This window comes from Sebastes fasciatus, chromosome 4 (genome assembly GCF_043250625.1).
Source record: "Sebastes fasciatus isolate fSebFas1 chromosome 4, fSebFas1.pri, whole genome shotgun sequence".
NCBI lineage: Eukaryota > Metazoa > Chordata > Actinopteri > Perciformes > Sebastidae > Sebastes > Sebastes fasciatus.
The window spans coordinates 7,468,426-7,486,558 of NC_133798.1; the positions used below are offsets into that span (position 1 = coordinate 7,468,426).

Consider the following 18,133-nt stretch of genomic DNA (forward strand, 5'->3'; position numbering starts at 1 on the left):
TGCCCGAACCGTTGGAGGTCAATGCCAATTTTGATAATCTCGCGATACTTTCCACAGTTTGCTGGTTCCCTTCTAGCCACCAGCCACGCACAGCTGGCGGGAAATACTAGGGAACATAAACACACTGTGTTGGCATGGTTGGGATCAGTTGAATGTGAAAGCGTCTGAATAATGGTTCAGATAGTAGTAAGGTAAGGTCACGTTTGTATTTCTACCGATTTATAGGCAGGCTAACGTTACTTCAAGTTAATATGTGGAGGACGTCCCCAGTATATATACATATATATATATATATATATATATATATATATAGCACAGTATGTTTCAGTGAATAAGATATTAAGATAAGAGGAATTACATCAGTATAGGCAGTATAGACCACATGTTGGAAGCTAATGTTTGAGTGTGACTCTCTTGGTATAGAGCTCTGGGAATGGGGATCTCCTCCAGTTTAGGCATTGTAATAATATGAAGTCTTGTCAGGTAGGTGTGTTTAGTGGGTGTTGGTCATGGTCATGGTCATTCCACTTACACACCAAAAAACTGACAATAACCTATTATTTTCAGGTGGAATTTCATTGATTGATTGATTCATTCTCACTGTGCAATATCATTTTGCACTTGTGCAATTTTGTAAATAGTCTGTTTATTGTCAATACTGTATATACTGCTCATATTTGTATACTTCCTTCTATTTAAATGGTTCATATTTTGTTACACTTTGTTTAGTTCTTTTTTTACTGTGTTAGCTGATGCATCTTGTTTTTTGCACTATCCCCTTTGCTGCTATTCACTGCAAATTTCCCCACTGCTGGACTAATAAAGGAATATCTTATCTTATCTTATGGTGTTGGTGTGTGTGTGTCTGCTTCTGCAGAAGCAGTGTGGATGGCATCAGTCCTCCAGAATGGCTGCTGGTGGAGCTGCAGGGTGAGGTGATCTCCAGACACAACTCTGGTCTGGCAGGAGACGTGATGGGAGACCTAGTCTACACCAGAGAGGTAAAAACTACACACTGAACAACACACTGCTGCTAAACTAAACACATGAGATGACCAAACACAACTAGCTCATTTTGTTCTAAGGATGCACCTATCTGACTTGATCAGTCCCCATACCCATACAGATACCTGGGGCTTTCAATATCGACCCATACGTGAACATTTAATGTATCATTTTCTGTTATGTATTTAAAAACAACAGCTTATTAACCATCAAGTAATTTGAACGGTCCAGCTCAGGTATCAAAGGTCCACTTTTTATGAGATGTTTTATTTGTTGTGTGCTATGTTTGTTACCAATACTCCTGAACCTGAAAAGTATATTTTAAATTAATGTTGTTTAATAAATCCTTTATCATCAAGTTAAAAAAAAGTCACATTCACATTGAATACTCATTTAATTTAAAATCAGACTTGACTTATATCAATTTAAGCAGCTTTTTAAATCCATCCTACCCGACTTTTCAATAGTCACACGTTTGTTTTTTTTCTGTTGTTTTTTTTACTAATTTCAGTATTTATTTTTAAATATTTGCTCAAATACATTATGCATATAATCATTCATACTATTAAAAGCACAATAGGTTAAACCTTCATGAGCTGAGAAAAATCATTTTAGATTATTTTAATAAAGATGATATGGTATATGATGATATGTGTTGAAGTTAGAGTAACAGGGTTGAATGGATACATTACTTTTGATTGTAGATCATGACATAAATGTTACTAATAAATACTCAGGACCAGAGGAATGTATTTTTATAATAGTTTATATATCTTTTATTCTAAAGTGTGCTCCGGCCAGTGGGCGGTACTTGGTTTTGGCTCGACTGTTTTCAAAATGGTAGCCGGGTCACAAACTTTCTCATTTTACAGCTAAACAGTGCACTACATGATGTTTCTGGAAATATTTTATGTGAGAAATAAGCAATATAGGAACAGAATATTTTGAGTTCGGAGTGATTGACAGCTGCTCGAAGGCTGGCTGGCTCCAGCTCGGCTGGTTGCAGGGTCTGAAATTAACACTGGGTGCAGTTTCCTCACTTAGTTATAATTTTCAATGTATTTTTTGTGCTTTTAAAGTGTTTTATGGCTGCTCTTATTATTCTAGTATAATATAGAGTATAGTGGAGTACTGTCTGTATGAGATGATTATTTTATCAGCATTAAAAACACCAGATATAAAGATCTAAGCTTTCTATGTGACCCAATGAATCTCCCCATGTTTTTATCATTTATGTATATATGGCATTTCATGTAGTGCTTTTGATCAATTTTTTTTTTTTTTTGATTAATTTCTTTACTCTCCTTTCTTTTCTTATGGCCCACCTCAAAATATAAGGCACCTGAAGCTGAAACGACGATTAGCCAATCAATTTTTTTTTGTAATTTTTCAAGCAAAAATGCTGAATACTCTGGTTCCAGCTTCTCTATTGTGAGAATTTACCACAGTTCTCTGTCTCATGTGATCGTAAAATTAATATCTTTAAGGTTTTGGACCGTTGATCGGACAAAACTAGCAATTTGAAAACTTCACCTTGAATATTGTTTTGTACAATTTTCACTTTTTTCTGCCGTTGTATTAATCAAGAAGATGATTGTTAGTTGTAGTGGTCTTCCTTTGATGCCAACTCTTGTCTTCAAGGCTCAATAAGTAGTTTTTACCACCTCATGGCACAGAGTGAATATATCTGCAGAGGTTCGGTAGAGCCTCTGATTAGTAATTAATGAGTGTTCAAAACCTTGCTGGGCAACCAAATTCCATGACCCACCGTATCAAGACACTTTAGTAGGAGAAAGGTTGTACTTGTGTTGCTTTAGCTCTAAATGGTTATCAGCAGAAGCTTTCTCATCCTTTCATCCCTGTCTCATTTCACTTCGCTGTCTGTCTTTCTCCTTCCACCAGGGGGTGCCAGTGCTCATTGTAGGACATCATATTCTATATGGGAAGCAGGTCAAACTTGAGAAACCCTTCGCTGTCCTCACCAAGCATTCCAGCCATTTGCAGGACGGCCTTGGCAGCCATGACAACGACGACAACAACAACGATGATGTCACACAGGTGCCTATGGAAACGAACCAGCAAGGACCCACCTCCACTTCTTACTCTGTGACTGCCCTCATCAAACGGAAGCTGATCTTTAAGACGCGCCCCAAACCCATCATCACCAACGTACCCAAGAAGGTGTAACGGGACTGCGTTTCCTCACTGGGTCAGAGTTCTTGTATATGTGATGGTGACAAACTTTACTGGGAGTGTACTTCAGTTCGTGTCATCTCTGACAGGATGAAGTTTGATTATACATCTGTTGTAAAATTGATCAATACTACACCTCATATTGATCAATACTGCCTAACTTTAACTGTCCTGAAGTGATTCAAACGAGAGACTTTAAAGCTGAAGTAGGCAAGTTGGAGCAAATATGATTTAAAAAAAAAAAAAAAAAAGTTTAAAAGTATATCCTGACAGTAGTGCATGAGACAGGTAGTCTGAAAAAAAATCATGTTCCTCCTTTGCCCTCCGGTGCTCCTAATGGCATCTGCAAGATTTCACAGACCGGAGGAAAACAAGCAGTCAGAGCTGATCTGGAGTCTGCCGTCCAGCTGCCGTCTGCGAGAGCCAGCTGTCAATCCCTCGTGAACTCCGATCAAACGGTCAAACTAGGCAGCGTTGATCAAATGTGAATCAATATTCTGTTACTGTAATGACTATTTCTCTCCTCAAATGTTCTCAGAAACATCTTGTAGTGTACTACTGCAGGTTTAATGATAAGAGCCTATACATACAACACAAATGTACACATTTGTCAAATTGTCCTTATAGCAAATTGAAACTTTGAATTCTGTCTCCTCACAATCTACATTCAGTATTAATGATCAATAAAACACATTAGGCTACTTTAGAACATTTTCTCATGTCATTTGTAGCTTTTGGATTAGATTCACACTTACACACAGTAGGTAAGAACTGGTATCTTACCGCTCGCAATAGAGGTAGGCAGATATACAGTGAAGGTATTCCCGCAGTCGGCGGTGTTTTTTTGCAATCTTGGTATTGTTTAGGATATATTTCATTTGTGTTTCATTCCCCGATATGTAGCTACACTGACTTGATGAATTATCAGTTTGAAAAGAATCCAGTTGTTTTGTTTGTCTGAAGTTGAGTTTGGTTTTTTTCCACTTTAGTTTTTATTGATGCTTTTCAAGGTTATACACATATCAACAACATATGGGCATGTACACAGTCAGACCCACACACAAAGGGAACAATACATACAGGACTCGTGTTTGGGAGTTACACTTCCATTATTCCATACATTCTCATGTCATTTCCAACTCAATCAGTTGTCCTTTCTGCCGTCTTCGTCGCTGTTTTGATTTTTGAATAATGTCCATTTCTCCCACTTGTCTTCCATCTGTGTTTCCTGAAGTCTTAAACGATATGTCAGCTTCTCCATTATGTATATCTCCTCTACTACCCCCATCCACTGCTCGTGTGTAGGGGGTTCCACTCTACCCCATTTCCTTGTGATAGCTTTCTTACTAGCTATTAACAATATCTTGTGTTGTGTACCACCTTCCAAAACAGTACCATTTTGGGACATTTATAAAATATATGGGAGTGATCGGCATCTAGTGAGACATTTACACCGTGTTTCTGTAATGTCAATTCATAATGTTTCTCCTAATGATCAATTTGTCACCTCAGTATTGCTCTCTATTGAAGAGGACTCTGCAGTCCCACTGGTTTCAGTTCCACTTACAGATGAGACAGTTACTAATGCCTCAGGGCTCTGAGTCAGAGATCAAATGTTGCATGATAAGAAATGTTGCACAACTCGCCTATTATAGAACAAGGCTGAAGATTTATATTAAATAATTAGTGTCCCACAAAACCAAACTCTATGGAGCCCCAAAGTCAATAATAAAAAAAACATAATTCAATGATGAGATTCTTTGTTTCATAATTAATCTGTGGAATATTGAACATATGGGGGCTCCATATCTGCCACTTATTCCAAGACTTTGTTTTGTTTTTGTGAGCAAGAGGTGTGGGGCTTAGTGGACTCGTCGCATGATTTTGCTCCAAATAATCTAAATGTCAACACTGCACTTCAATATTCCTTGTGTAAGTTTAAAAAAAAAAAATGGCATCCTTGGTATTAAAAACATATCAGAAGATAGTTTTCGGTAAGGCAACAAGTGACAACTGAGTGACCTTGAGTCTATAAAATAGCTACAAAGTAATCACATCACACCTCACACAGTCCTTGCGACAGCACGTTGTATCCTCTCAGGTCCTCAGAGCTCAGGACGGTAGCTCCAAACACTGCTGCAGGTCAGACCGTAGTTCTCCTCTCTGACAGACTCGGGCAGCTCAAACTGAGCCAGCTGACGCAGGAGTCGTCGGATGCCGTGTTCCTCAAACTGAGCTCTTCCGGGATCTCCGATCAGGACTGTGGTGCCGTGGGTTTTGATGCAGCGGTCCAGCCAGCCGTGAAGGCTGGTTGCGAGGGCCTCGTCGTAGAACATGTCACCCAGGAGGATCAGGTCGAAGCCCTGGGGTTGTGAACCAATCATGTTGTTAGTCTGACAAACAGGCGGTTCCAGACCGTTCAGCTCACAGTTCATTTGGGTCGCAACGGCTGCAACTGTAACACAAACAGCAGATTGCCTTTTGTGCTTTACCTTCTATTGCACCGACTGACCAGACTCCGGGTATCATATTACAGTATTTTACAACTGCGTTAGCTCAATTTTGACAACAAAGATTAAATTTCGAAAGCTCTTAACAAAATATCATATCATACAAAAAATGAAAAAATCTAAATCAAAACATTGCATATGTTCATCATTGAATTTGAATCACTGTAGCCTTTCAAAATAAAATAGTCTATCAAAAAATGCTATCAAATGAAACAATTCTCATCAAAACAGTGTGCTGTGATTATACAAACAGCAACAAGACAATATGTAATTGGGCAGAAGTCAGTATTTGAAATGATTTACTGTAAGAAAGACCTTACAACTTTCATTTTATTTATTAGATTATGCTGTATTACTATGTGCACAGCAAATCATGTGTATTCACACAAGACACAATGATGACTGTGACAACACTTCACTTCAGTTTGCTTACTTTAATTCAAATATTCTGCTTTGTATCTACCACAAAAGTTTGACTTCAAGCATTATGTTTACGCTAATCATCTGAAATGTGTTACTGTACATTTGTGTTTAATGTACAATAACAGACACTCAGTTTTACGTTTTGTACTTTGACACTATGTTGTTAAAATATCAATGACTGACCCAGGGGACCAACAGCACATTTTTGCAACCGGTCCTCATGACAGTGTAGTCAGCGTGTCTTTGTATTTAGTGGATGTCTGTATTTATTGATGTTGTCTATATACTAAAATGTTTGGGAGTAAAAAATCTGACTTCAAGGTACAAAATTAGGGATGCACTGATACGACTTTTTTAGTCCCGATACCGATACCTGGGCTTTGGGTATCGGCCCATACCGAGTACCGATCGGAGTGTTTAATTAATAAACTGTATGCCTCACAGTGTGGAAGTGACTGGCATCATTCCTTTATGTGTAAGGCAACTTCAGGCTTGACTTAAATATTGCTTTACTAACTTTGTGAAACAAAATGTGACCAATAAATACATAGATATACATTTTATTGAATTGGTCTATATTATTGGGATGGTGGATTGTGCACCACTAACTCGGTAAGAGATCTTCAGAATTAACAGGAATTACAATTCAGGTGTAAACCTTTTTAATGCAGCAACAAATTGGTCAAAATTTAAACAGGAATCAAAATTCCAGTACATAATGTATATAGCATATAAACCGAATTGAGTTAAATAGCACCATTGTCACCGATATCCGATCCAGCTATTTGAGTCGGTATCGGCCCGATATCAGATCAAGCATAGGCAGGGTCTGAAATTAAGCTTTTTCCTCACCTGCCACTGTGGCAGGTCACTGAACATTTCTACTGGCCACTCATTTTTTTGTCTGCCACTTCTGAAATCTAGGAACGCTTTAGAATTGTAAACACTGAGTCAGTGGTGCCAGACCGTAGATTTATGGAATATATGATGTAACCTTAATCCATGACTACATTTGATTTAGGAATTGCTTTTTAAAAATAATAAATAAATAATAAATATCTGCTGTGGTGGCAGGTAACCTGAAATCTTTACCTGCCTCAGCCAACATTTAGCCTGTATTTGGCATGTGGCAGGTGCTAATTTCATTCCCTGAGCATAGGTATCGGTGCATCCCTATACACAATGATACTAGAAAAAATAACACTGGATGAAAAGTCAAATTAAATATAGATGCATACCAGTGTCAATGTCATTGGCAACTACATGAGCAGCACCACACAGTTTTGCAGCGATGGCTGAGGCTCCACAGCCGCTCCCCAGATCCAGGACTGTCTTACCCCGACACACTGCAGGGTTATCCAGGAGAAACCTGCACAAAGGTGATGAGACTAGATGAGACTTAACAAGGCAAGGCAAGTTTATTTATATAGCACATTTCCTACACAAAGGCAATTCAAAGTGCTTTACATATATAAAAGCAAGATAAAAGAGCACAAAGTGCATAAGATAAAAACGAATAAAAGAATATAAAAGTATAAGTAAAAAGAAAAAACAATCAAAAGACAGTAAAGTGCAGCATTTGATCAATTAAGAAAAGCGTCTGAGACCAGTTTGGTCTTGAGTCCACATTTGAAAGTGCATGTTTGATCTCATCTGGGAGTTTGTTCCACAGTTGAGCAGCGTAGCAGCTAAAAGCAGCCTGACACATGTTTCCTTCTGACCTTGGGTACTACTAATAGGTTTTTCCCAGTGACCTTAGAGGTCTAGTAGGTTTGTACTGCTGAAACACATCTGAGAGGTAATTAGTACCTACCCCCTTTAGTGATTTGTAAACAAGCAGTAGTGTTTTAAAGTCAAATCTGTGACTTACTGGGAGCCAGTGTAGGGACTGAAGTACTGGAGTGATGTGATCACTTCTTTGGGTTTTTGTAAGAACTCTAGCAGCTGCAACAGACACACATCAAACTGTTGTTTATTGTGGGGCTAAGACATTACCTTGAGAGAGCCTGTCCTCCTGGCCAGTAGATGGCCCAGTAGGGGTCTTCAAAAGGCCAGAGGTCTGGTTTCTCTCTCCAGAACCTGCAGTTTGGTGTGAACAGCCTCAGTTTGACCTCCGGGGTCAGACTCTGCTCTCCTACCACCTCTGTGTTCTCTGAGATAAAGCTGCGGATGTACTCAGACCGACAGCTGGCTGAGGAACATCTGGGTCTGTTTGTCTGTCTGAAAGCTTTGATCAATACTTTAACACGAAGAGTCTGGGGCGTTAAAAGCCCCAACATGATCAGAAACCTATTGATTGACAGATAAAAGATAATACACGTGTTAAATCCCCAAACAGCAGCTCAAACTGAGGACTATCTATCAGCTGGCTATGTTGTTTCCACACGGATGCAAAATAGTGTCGGACAGAAGTTCCGTTGACCTCCTGGAAACGACACACACGATCTAAGGTTCCGCCCCCAAAAGGTTCCTACACAGTAACGTTATGTGTTTTATCATCGAAATGTACATTACACAGTGTGTTGTGTGAGCCCAAGACACATTTCCCCGTGGGGCAATTAAGTATAGCCTTACCTTGTATAATAATAAATAACCTATATCTGTTTAACATTTTTCTTCTTTTTCAGCTATTCTATTAAATGATTAACAGTATTACACACAGCAGGCTAGAATAGGCGTAATATAGTAATATTAATGCACATTTCAAATTTTTTAAATTGATTATTTAATTAAACATATTTTACTCTTTTTTATTATTTTTTTCTATTCATTTACTTTTCAAAATTATTTTAATTTTAATTTTATTATTATTATTATTTTTTCTTTTCTGTCATGTGACCAAGACCAACATTCAATTCAATTCAATTCAATTCAATTCAATTCAATTCAATTCAATTCAATTCAATTCAATTCAATTCAATTCAATTCAATTCAATTTATTTTTGTATAGCGTCAAATCACAACAGAAGTTATCTTAAGACGCTTTATATATAGAGCAGGTCTATGACCGTACACCATAGTTTAACATGGGGTGAGGGAGAGGATTTTTATTATTTCATGTCACGGACACAAAATAAAAACATGTTTTGCATTTGATATGATGACATTTGATTTTTCACGAAAAGAAAATGATGAGAGGAAGTGTAATAATATCAATAATGGCTCAAATTTATTTTATTTCACAATCTTTATCAGTTCAGTGTGACCAGTCAATCAATTTGAGATAATTATAATTTAAATTTGATTTCATGCTAATATGTCTTTAACAGCCTACACATAACATGTTTGTCTAAATATTCAGAAAAACAAAACAAAAAAAGATGAAAAACAAAACAAGACACAGATGGGTCTCATGTTGGATTGACAACATGAGATCTGGACACACAAAGACAAAAGACATAAAATGGAATATAAAAGAAAATATAAATAATAAAATATAAAAATAAACTATAAATTCAAACAAGGTGTTGTGAATCAAATTGAAGCATGGCACAGGATTTCCATAGTGGTCCTGAGAGGTTGATGGTTAACATAATTAATCATGAAATTAAGAATCTATTGAATATTTTAAAATGTGAAAATGACACTGTGTGAGAGAGCAGTCATACTGTATATGTTACATAAGGTACTGTTTATCCGGTGGCAGTGGGGACTGGAGCCCGAGGCTGTAGTTACAGCACTTATGTTCTCATCTTGTGAAAAGTTATTGCTTTTTGATGGAGGAGGTGGAGGAGTCCTAATGGATAGTTTTCTTCCTGACATTGAAGTAGCCCGGAGTTGACCCCTGTGACCTGAACCAGCACACTCACAGATGGCGGTCTATCAGGAGGACGATGTAGTGACTTGATTTCATGCGTGAATTGCAACCTTGAGCTTCCGGTCTATGAGTCTATGAGTGTGCTACAATGTGTTCACATTCTGCAGATGAAGGACATTAGATATACACATTCCTTTGTCCTTCATAGTCAAGGTTGCAATTCACGGATCTTTTGTCACATGTAATTTGCTCGTTCCACAGGCCTGAAATTTCGTACTGCAAAAGCTATTTAAAGTTCTGGGCTTTAAGATGATTTAGGCTACATGACTGCTCAATGGATAAGATATTAAAGTTTCACAAAGGACTTTTCTTATGGGAGTCGGGAACAAAGTTCCTCATTTTATCTTAACCTCAAGACACCAAGATCCTCCTCACATAAGGTATGCCAGGACTCTCCGGTGCCCCTCAAAATACCAAACCAAATCACATTTCTTCATGTCTAATACAACGTTTCTGCTTTGGCAAAGTGGTGACTAGTTTTCATTAGTCATTCACATAATTATATCAATGTAAACACCTTTAGTAGAAGGTATTGGCTGGGGTCAGGTTTTCTCTCACATACTGTATACTACATCACTGCACGTGGCTTTGTTTTATTTGTATGTATGGAATAGTTATTGTCCTTTGCTTTGTTTTTATTCATTTTGCATCTTATTTAACTTGATATTTTAAATAACAAACACCTATTTGGAAAAGAATAAACTATTAAGATGGTTTAAGAGTAAGAGTAAATAGTCTGGACCAAGGGTACACAACATTATTTTGCCTCCTCCCTGGTGGCGTTATGTAAGTAGATCATGTTCTTACTGTGATTAAGAGGTTTTTTTTTTAAAGGCTGAAAGATGATGCTCCACATGGCTCTCTATGTCACATCTTCTCTCTCATTCAAAATTGTACTGACCTCATTTAAGGGGAAAAAGCAAGTCTTCAAGCTTTTTTTCACCATTTTAGGCAAGATAAATGTATATTAGCATGCCTTTTCATCCCTCAGGTTTTTCACTTTTAAAAACATTTACCTAGACTCTTCCTCAGTATTTCCAACAACTACCAACATCCCAGATAAATTAGTTAGATTATCTCACACACTTTAATAGGCTACTCTATCAAAAAGTAAGCACAACTACAAGCCAAGTATACCTTTCTTTATAGCCTATAAGGCAAGAACATTTAATTATACTTTTCTTAAGTATATCTCAATCAAAAGATTAAGTACAAGTATAAGCCAAGTATACTTAGACTTTTCTGTATACTTGTCAGGGTGAGCCAAGTATACTTATGTATATGTTTGTTAAGTATATCTCTGATAAATACATGAAAATTAAACTGAAAGTATACTGTCTTATATTAAGTTTAAAAGATGTATACTAATAGCCTTTTTGATGATCTCTGTGACCAGACACCCACAACCGGCATTCCTTCAGGAAATAAAGGTGCCACTCCTATTTGATGAACTCCCCATAGTAAAGGCAACTTTTCCCCAAATAGGATTACTACACCTTTCATCAGTGTTATCAGCTGAGTGAAACACTCCTCACCACCCCCTTTACTGCAGTAAATCTTCTCTGTGGGCTCCTGTCCCACATCCCAGGAGTTTACAGGAATGCAAGCTGCAGAAACAAAGCACTTAATGCCTTTAACCTCTCAGGGCCGGAAAACCATTATTCCCCCCTTGTAGAAGAAACTGAAGTAATATAGTGCAGAGCTTGTCAGAATATGGGAGCGGTGGCGGTCCTTAAAGGATTCCCATACGCAAAGACAAAATCTGAGAAATAGTTTCATTTTCCTTACGAGATCAGCGTCAGGAATATTTTGTAAAAGGGGTCAGTGGTGTAATGCAAATCTATCTTTGATGGTCCTTTTTAAACTGAAGTATAGAATAAACAACAGCATCACAAGGAATGCAATGTTATTATTGTAAAATATATAGAAGGTGACCTTTAATTCATAAAATGACAAAGATGACAAAAATATGATAATGTGATGTCTCATTTATACTAAAAAACAACAGAAATTATGCAAACATGTTTCACTTAATGCCTCATAGTTTAATATGATGCAGAGACTCAAATAAGTCAAAGTGGACCAATAGTGAGTAAACAAATGCTGTACCTCCCCCTGTTGGCCAATCTGGTTATTTCTAAAGAATGAATAATCATTCTCTGATGTTGCATTCAAACAAGATAATGTGCGTGGTGTGTGTCAGGGTGTTTGTGTGTGTGTATGTGTGTGTGTGTGTGTGTGTGTGTGTGTGTGTGTGTGTGTGTGTGTAGGTCATGATCTCAAAAGACATCTTTGGAGATGCGCTAATCTAATTAATTTGCCTTTATACTCTCTTGGGACTGCTCACATCTATAAAGTGAAATTCCCTCTCAGCTTGTATTCTACAGAGTTCAAGACGACAACAGCAACAATAATAATATGACATCTGGCCAGAGTCCAGATTAACAAGCCCTCCGACATGTCAGAGCGTATCAAACTATTAGCTTGTCCATGAAGACTTTTGTGAGTTTACATCTGCATCATCTTCATCATTAAGAACAGAGAAAATATTTGCATCCACACACACGGAGCAATTTCAGTGGATAAAATCTTGGTCACAATAAGGCCAAAATAGTCTTTAAAAAATAGTATTCAGATCATTTATTTAAGTAAAAGTAGCAATGCCACAGTGTAAAAAAAAATACTGGATTGAAAATGTTACCTTAAAAAGTTTGTAATTATTATCAATAAAATGTACTTAGCCCTCTGAGACCCACAATAAACCGATTTTTGTCCTTTTTAGGGCTTACAGAGTTTTTTTAGGGGGAGATAGCAGGTCAACAGTAGATCATCTGCAAGCTGGGAACCTGAAGATTAATTTGAGATGCTCTCAGCACTTTGTGTACTTGGAGATTTCTGCAAGAATTGCATTTTTCGGTGATTGGATGGCAAGCACTTCTGTTCTGGAAACTGCTCAGACACCCCCTTATTGTCAATCTACCTAGGAAAGCCATCCATCCTCTCAATGCTCTAGGTCTCTAGTTTGTGGCTGTAAAGTTTCATGAGGCTGTGATTATCCTAGAGGTCACCACAGGTCATTTTATACAGTGAGGTCAAGTTTCATAAAATGGTCTCACTACAATGAAATGTCTCCTATGGGGACTAACATCATCACACATGAATACAGTTGGGCTCATTGGATCCACAAGAGTCTCAGCTTTACAGTGATAACCAGTTTAATTAATTCCAAGACTTTTTAGGGACCCCAGTATTCAGAAATATTGAAATACATCATTTTCGTGGGTACCCATAGAAACCCATTTTCATTCACACATCTGGAGGTCAGAGGTCAAGGGACCCCTTCGAAAAATGGCCATGCCAAAATGTAGCCTAACTTTGTAGCATTATTTAGCCTCCTTCCCGACAAGCTAGCATGACATGGTTGGTACCTTACGTTTTCTAGTTTCATATGATATCTGTACCTGTATCTAGCACTAAAGCTGAACCTGCTACAGCCTCTGAAATACACTAAAGTTGCTCGGGATCGCCCGCGACCCACGGGTCTCATAGGGAATTATCAAGAAGTACTCATTAAATGCCTCCTGTGAGGGATATGGTTATATATTATATCATTAGATTATTGACACTGATGCATTAATGTATAAATTGCATTTGATTGTATGGTTGGTTGTCGTGGAGATAATTTGAATAATTTGATTTACTGTTGGGGAATTTAATCTGTGATATTGCATCAAATCTTATAAACTGTTGTGTATAAATGTATCTTTTGTGTGTATAATCTAGTGACTATAGCTGTCAGATAGATGTAGTGAAGTAGAAGTATAATGTGACATGAAATGGACAAACTCAAGTAAAGTACAAGACCTCTAAATATGGGTTAAATAAACATATTATACATTTCCTGCTGGCTTAACATGAATGGTTTCCATACGTTAAACTTTATTCTTTGGGGTTTATTCAAGTTGATATGGTTTGTCAAAGCAGGTCTGTAACAAAGCAGCTTCTTATGAGTGAGTAATGAAAGAGCAGCATGCCTCTGAGTTCTTCTTCATTATGATCATTAAGATAATGGGAATCTAACCTTGCTGGCCGCTGCATTGCGTTCCCTCAGAGCCAGCAGGCGGTTTGCTGTCTGTATATGTTGAGCACTGATTTCTGCTGAGAAAGACAAGTCTACAGTCATCCTCCCACATCCTCGCTTCACCACTAGATATTCTTTGTCATATAACCTCAAGCAGCATCTCAAGCCCGAGCTCATGCAAACGTAAACCCCTGCATGCTCAACTTGTAAAAAGAATCAAGGCTTTACATCAATACGTCAAGAAACATGTGGATTCAAGTTTCACACGTCTAAATGGGTCCAAGGTCACAGTGCTGTTTCTCCAGTCATTGGACGGGTTGATCTTTATTGGAGATAGGACATGTTGAAGAATCTGTGAGCTCAGGGTCATCACTGTAGCGTATGTGTTGGGAAGTAACGCTTTATTTTACAGGACTGTAATTTTATACTTTCCTCTGATGTTTACAGGGAAAACAGAGGCAAAGCTTATTATTACAGTTTAGTTAGTTATTTTGAATGTATAAGCAGAAAATAATTGCTCCATTTATATCCAAGTAAATATAAATATTCATTTATTATTGCTTTATTGTTGGAATCCTTATATGTTGTGCAATTGCCTGTAGACATATTTTACATTCGTTCATGTTCAGCTGATCTGCTGTATAACCAGTGACTAAAAAAACTCTGGTTATGCCAATAATAAATTAATAAATTTGAAGTGAACCAAAACTGTCTCTTGGCACCAAATTGAGTTCTTTCCAGGCAACTAGGAATTTACAGCTAAATATCAGTTATTATCTAATAGGAAACTATAAGCTGTTTCCATTTGAGTCATATGAAAAGATTGATCCCAGTGTAATCTGTGTGTGTTCAGTTCAGAGTTTACAGGTGACAGCAGGGTGTGGCCAGATTATCAGAGCTACTGAATGTGAAAAGGGTGCGTTTTTCCCATTTTTCAATAGGCCCCAACATTAACAGTGTTTTTGTGTCAATGTTTCAGTTTATTTTTAAACATTATCAGGTAAGTTGTATAAATGACACAAGCTTGTTTAGTTAGTTTGTTTTATGGTTTCATAGGATAGTTGTTGTTGTTCTGCCTGGGATGTTGGGGTAGATCAGCTGCTCAGCATCTCAATCAAGGAGAGTAATAAAGCTTCTGTAGGCAGTATATTTTTTGCATCATTGGGCAAAAAATTCCATAATAACCTTTCATCATATTGTCATTCAAGTGTTCTGAGAGAAAACTAAATTCTGCTCCTCCTCATGGCTCTGTTTTCAGGATTTAAATAATCTAGCCTGTGATGGGAGACTTTGGCCAATCACAAGTCATTTCAGAGAGAGAGAGCGTTCCTATTGGCTGTGCTCCGGCTGGTGGGCGGTGCTTGGTATTTCCTCAACTGATCTCAACATGGTGGCCGGGTCACAAACTTTCTCATTTTACAGCTAAACAGTACACTACAAGATGATTCTGAAAACATTTGAGGAGAGAAATAGGCATTACACTAACAGAATATTGATTCATATTTGATCAGCGCTGCCTAGTTTGACTGTTTGATCGGATATTGCGAGTGATTGACAGCTGCTCAGAGACGGCCAGCTCGGCTCTGATTAGTTGTTTTCCTCCGGTCTGTGAAATCTTGCAGAAGCTATTAGGAGCACCGGACGACACCGGAGTACATGATTTTTTTCAGATGACCTGCCTCATACTCTACTGTCAAGATATAGTGAGCGTTTTATAATACATATAACTTATAACTTTTTTTAATTCATATTTGCTCCAATTCTACTGTTACAACCCGACTCAAAGGCTTCAACAAAAATGGGAGACCAGACGAGTTTTAAAATAGTAAAAGGCATTTATTTGACAAACTAACAATAAATAACTAAATAAACGTGGAAAGTCAGTAATCAGTAATGTAGGCATGTGTGGGTGTGTGAAAATGTCTTCAGCAAACAAAACCCAAACAGGTGTGACAGCCAAGGAAGAGAGATCCTCTGTGGGGGCGTGAGGGAGCTTTTATATCACCACCACATTGAGCCAGCAAAAGGACACTGGGACACCTAGTGGAGTGGAGGGGTCGTCACACTATCCGCTGCTGCTTTAACAGATTTGCCTCAATATGTACTCTTAACAGGAAGGGGCTGCTGGGCCCTGTAAAGATGTAATGTATGTACGATAGAGATGTTTAGATAGATGTTTGCTGTGCTCATTGGTATGGATGGGTGCCTATAGATAGCTTGAGATGTCAGCCGTAACTTAGAGATCTTGTATTAATGGTATGTTCATTATTCTGTGTGAATTTGAATGCTAGCTCTGTGTTTAGTTAACCTAATACTCAACTGGGCAGGTGGTAGGTTCTAGTTAGGTGAGGCTGAAAAGGTAAAATCACATTCACTGCAGTAAGGGAGGGGGAAGGAGTTGGCAGCTTGCTGTGAGGATCCAGCTTTCTTTTGTTTGATGTTCTTAAATGTAGTTTTATTGAATCCCCCGGGTTTCGATTTTGCCCTTTGTTTCAGTAAACTTTTTGGGAATAAATGCCACTTTTTCTTTTGCACTACTCCTGCTTATCAACCTGCCTCTTCAACATCCCTTTTTAAAGTTTCCGGTGCCAAACTACCTCATCTGCCCTTTATATGAGGTCATGAATCAGTCACCCATTATCACCATACCCAAATATTTAGACATTCTTTTTATTATTTGGATCTCTCATATATTATTAATTTAATTAGCTATTCAGTTGTATTTTCTGTAGTTTTATTGAAATGGAGCATTTAAATTCCACTTTGTCTCCATTTTATCTGTGCTTAGTACCAGATTACACACTTGGTTTCCTACAAAATATCCTACTGTAATGTTTTATTTCCCAACATGAAGGTCTAAATGCAGTTTCAAAGCTCCCTCCATACTGCCTTGACTTTTAGTGGAGTAATAATGATTTTGGAAATGCGGTCACATTTTAGTCGGGAATCAGTTTTTAACAGAATGTATACATTTTAAAGTATAATGTAAACTCCCCCAAGGTTGTGTAAAATCCCAAATATCCAGAAAAAAATAGGTCATGACCTCAGTGTCCACATACTGTAGCTTCAGCCCTGGATGATGTGAAAATGTAATGCAGTGTTGATTCAGTATGACCACCTGCCAGTTTTCTGCTGACTTAATACTAAGCAGGCTGCAGCTTAAATAAAACATCCATACATCTATGCTGATGACCCCAAGAAATGCCACATAAATACATAAAAAATATCCCGCAAGTCCTCCTATACCCATAAAACATGGTTTTCACAGTTGTTTTCTTCAGTTGGTCTCTGAACGTGCTTGGCTCAGTCCACAGATACGCCTAGCAGGGTGCCAGCAGGAATACATGCCAGAGAATTCAGAAAGCATCATTTATTTAGAGAGCTTACTGTTTGAATAATACAGATCAAAACAATGAGCTGTACTGAATTGATTTTCCTCGTTTAATTATCACTGCATATGACAGGCGGAGCTGTAAAATAATTAAACAATATGCCGGAGTTGGAAGTTGCATTCACTGGCGCTGCCACAGCACTGATCATGTTAACAGCACGACATGCTTCACTGTCAAAGGAGGCTGATAAAAAACATGACACAATGGTATCTCTTAGCTATTCCCGTATTACTAACAAGTCATTTCTCCAGTTATGCAAATACCCCAATTAATATGCTTCTGAGGAATAAAGCTTTGCGCAAGAGTGAGCTTCAATAATATCCTCAGAAGAACGAGTGGCACTTGTGTTTTTCCTATAAGAGAGAACAAGGGGGGAGAAAGAAACTCTAATAATAATGTTGTTTTCTCTTCTCATAATTCTGTTGAAAAAGATTCACAGAAACGATTACTTCTGATGTTCACTGACTTTCTCCGCGTTTGTTCCTTTGTCTTTGAAATGACTTCTACCATTTTGCTGAATGAAATTAAATGTAATTTGCGGAAATTGTGAAAATGCGTTATGCTTTGTTGGACTGACATGTCAACATGTGAGCAGCGGATGGCTTAGGAACACATTTATGAAAGATAGATGATGTCCATCTGTGGTGAAATACGCATGTGGGTGAACTGACACACCTGGATGCAATTATATATATATATATATATATATATA

At 37.8% G+C, this 18,133-nt stretch overlaps 2 protein-coding genes across 2 annotated transcripts; one reads left to right on the top strand and one right to left on the bottom strand.

Moving 5' to 3' along the window:
- Nucleotides 1-35: 35 nt before the first annotated feature.
- Nucleotides 36-3,907, top strand: chtf8 (CTF8, chromosome transmission fidelity factor 8 homolog (S. cerevisiae)). Its single transcript, XM_074631759.1, has 3 exons — nt 36-191; nt 878-1,001; nt 2,908-3,907. Exons 1-3 carry the CDS (start codon nt 172-174, stop codon nt 3,190-3,192), a joined length of 429 nt encoding a protein of 142 aa, XP_074487860.1. The 5' UTR covers nt 36-171; the 3' UTR covers nt 3,193-3,907.
- A 259-nt stretch (nt 3,908-4,166) lies between these two features.
- On the bottom strand, nt 4,167-8,576 carry etfbkmt (electron transfer flavoprotein subunit beta lysine methyltransferase). Its single transcript, XM_074631758.1, has 3 exons — nt 8,127-8,576; nt 7,370-7,500; nt 4,167-5,653 (listed from the first exon to the last, which is right to left on the bottom strand). Exons 1-3 carry the CDS (start codon nt 8,408-8,410, stop codon nt 5,304-5,306), a joined length of 765 nt encoding a protein of 254 aa, XP_074487859.1. The 5' UTR covers nt 8,411-8,576; the 3' UTR covers nt 4,167-5,303.
- Nucleotides 8,577-18,133: the final 9,557 nt, after the last annotated feature.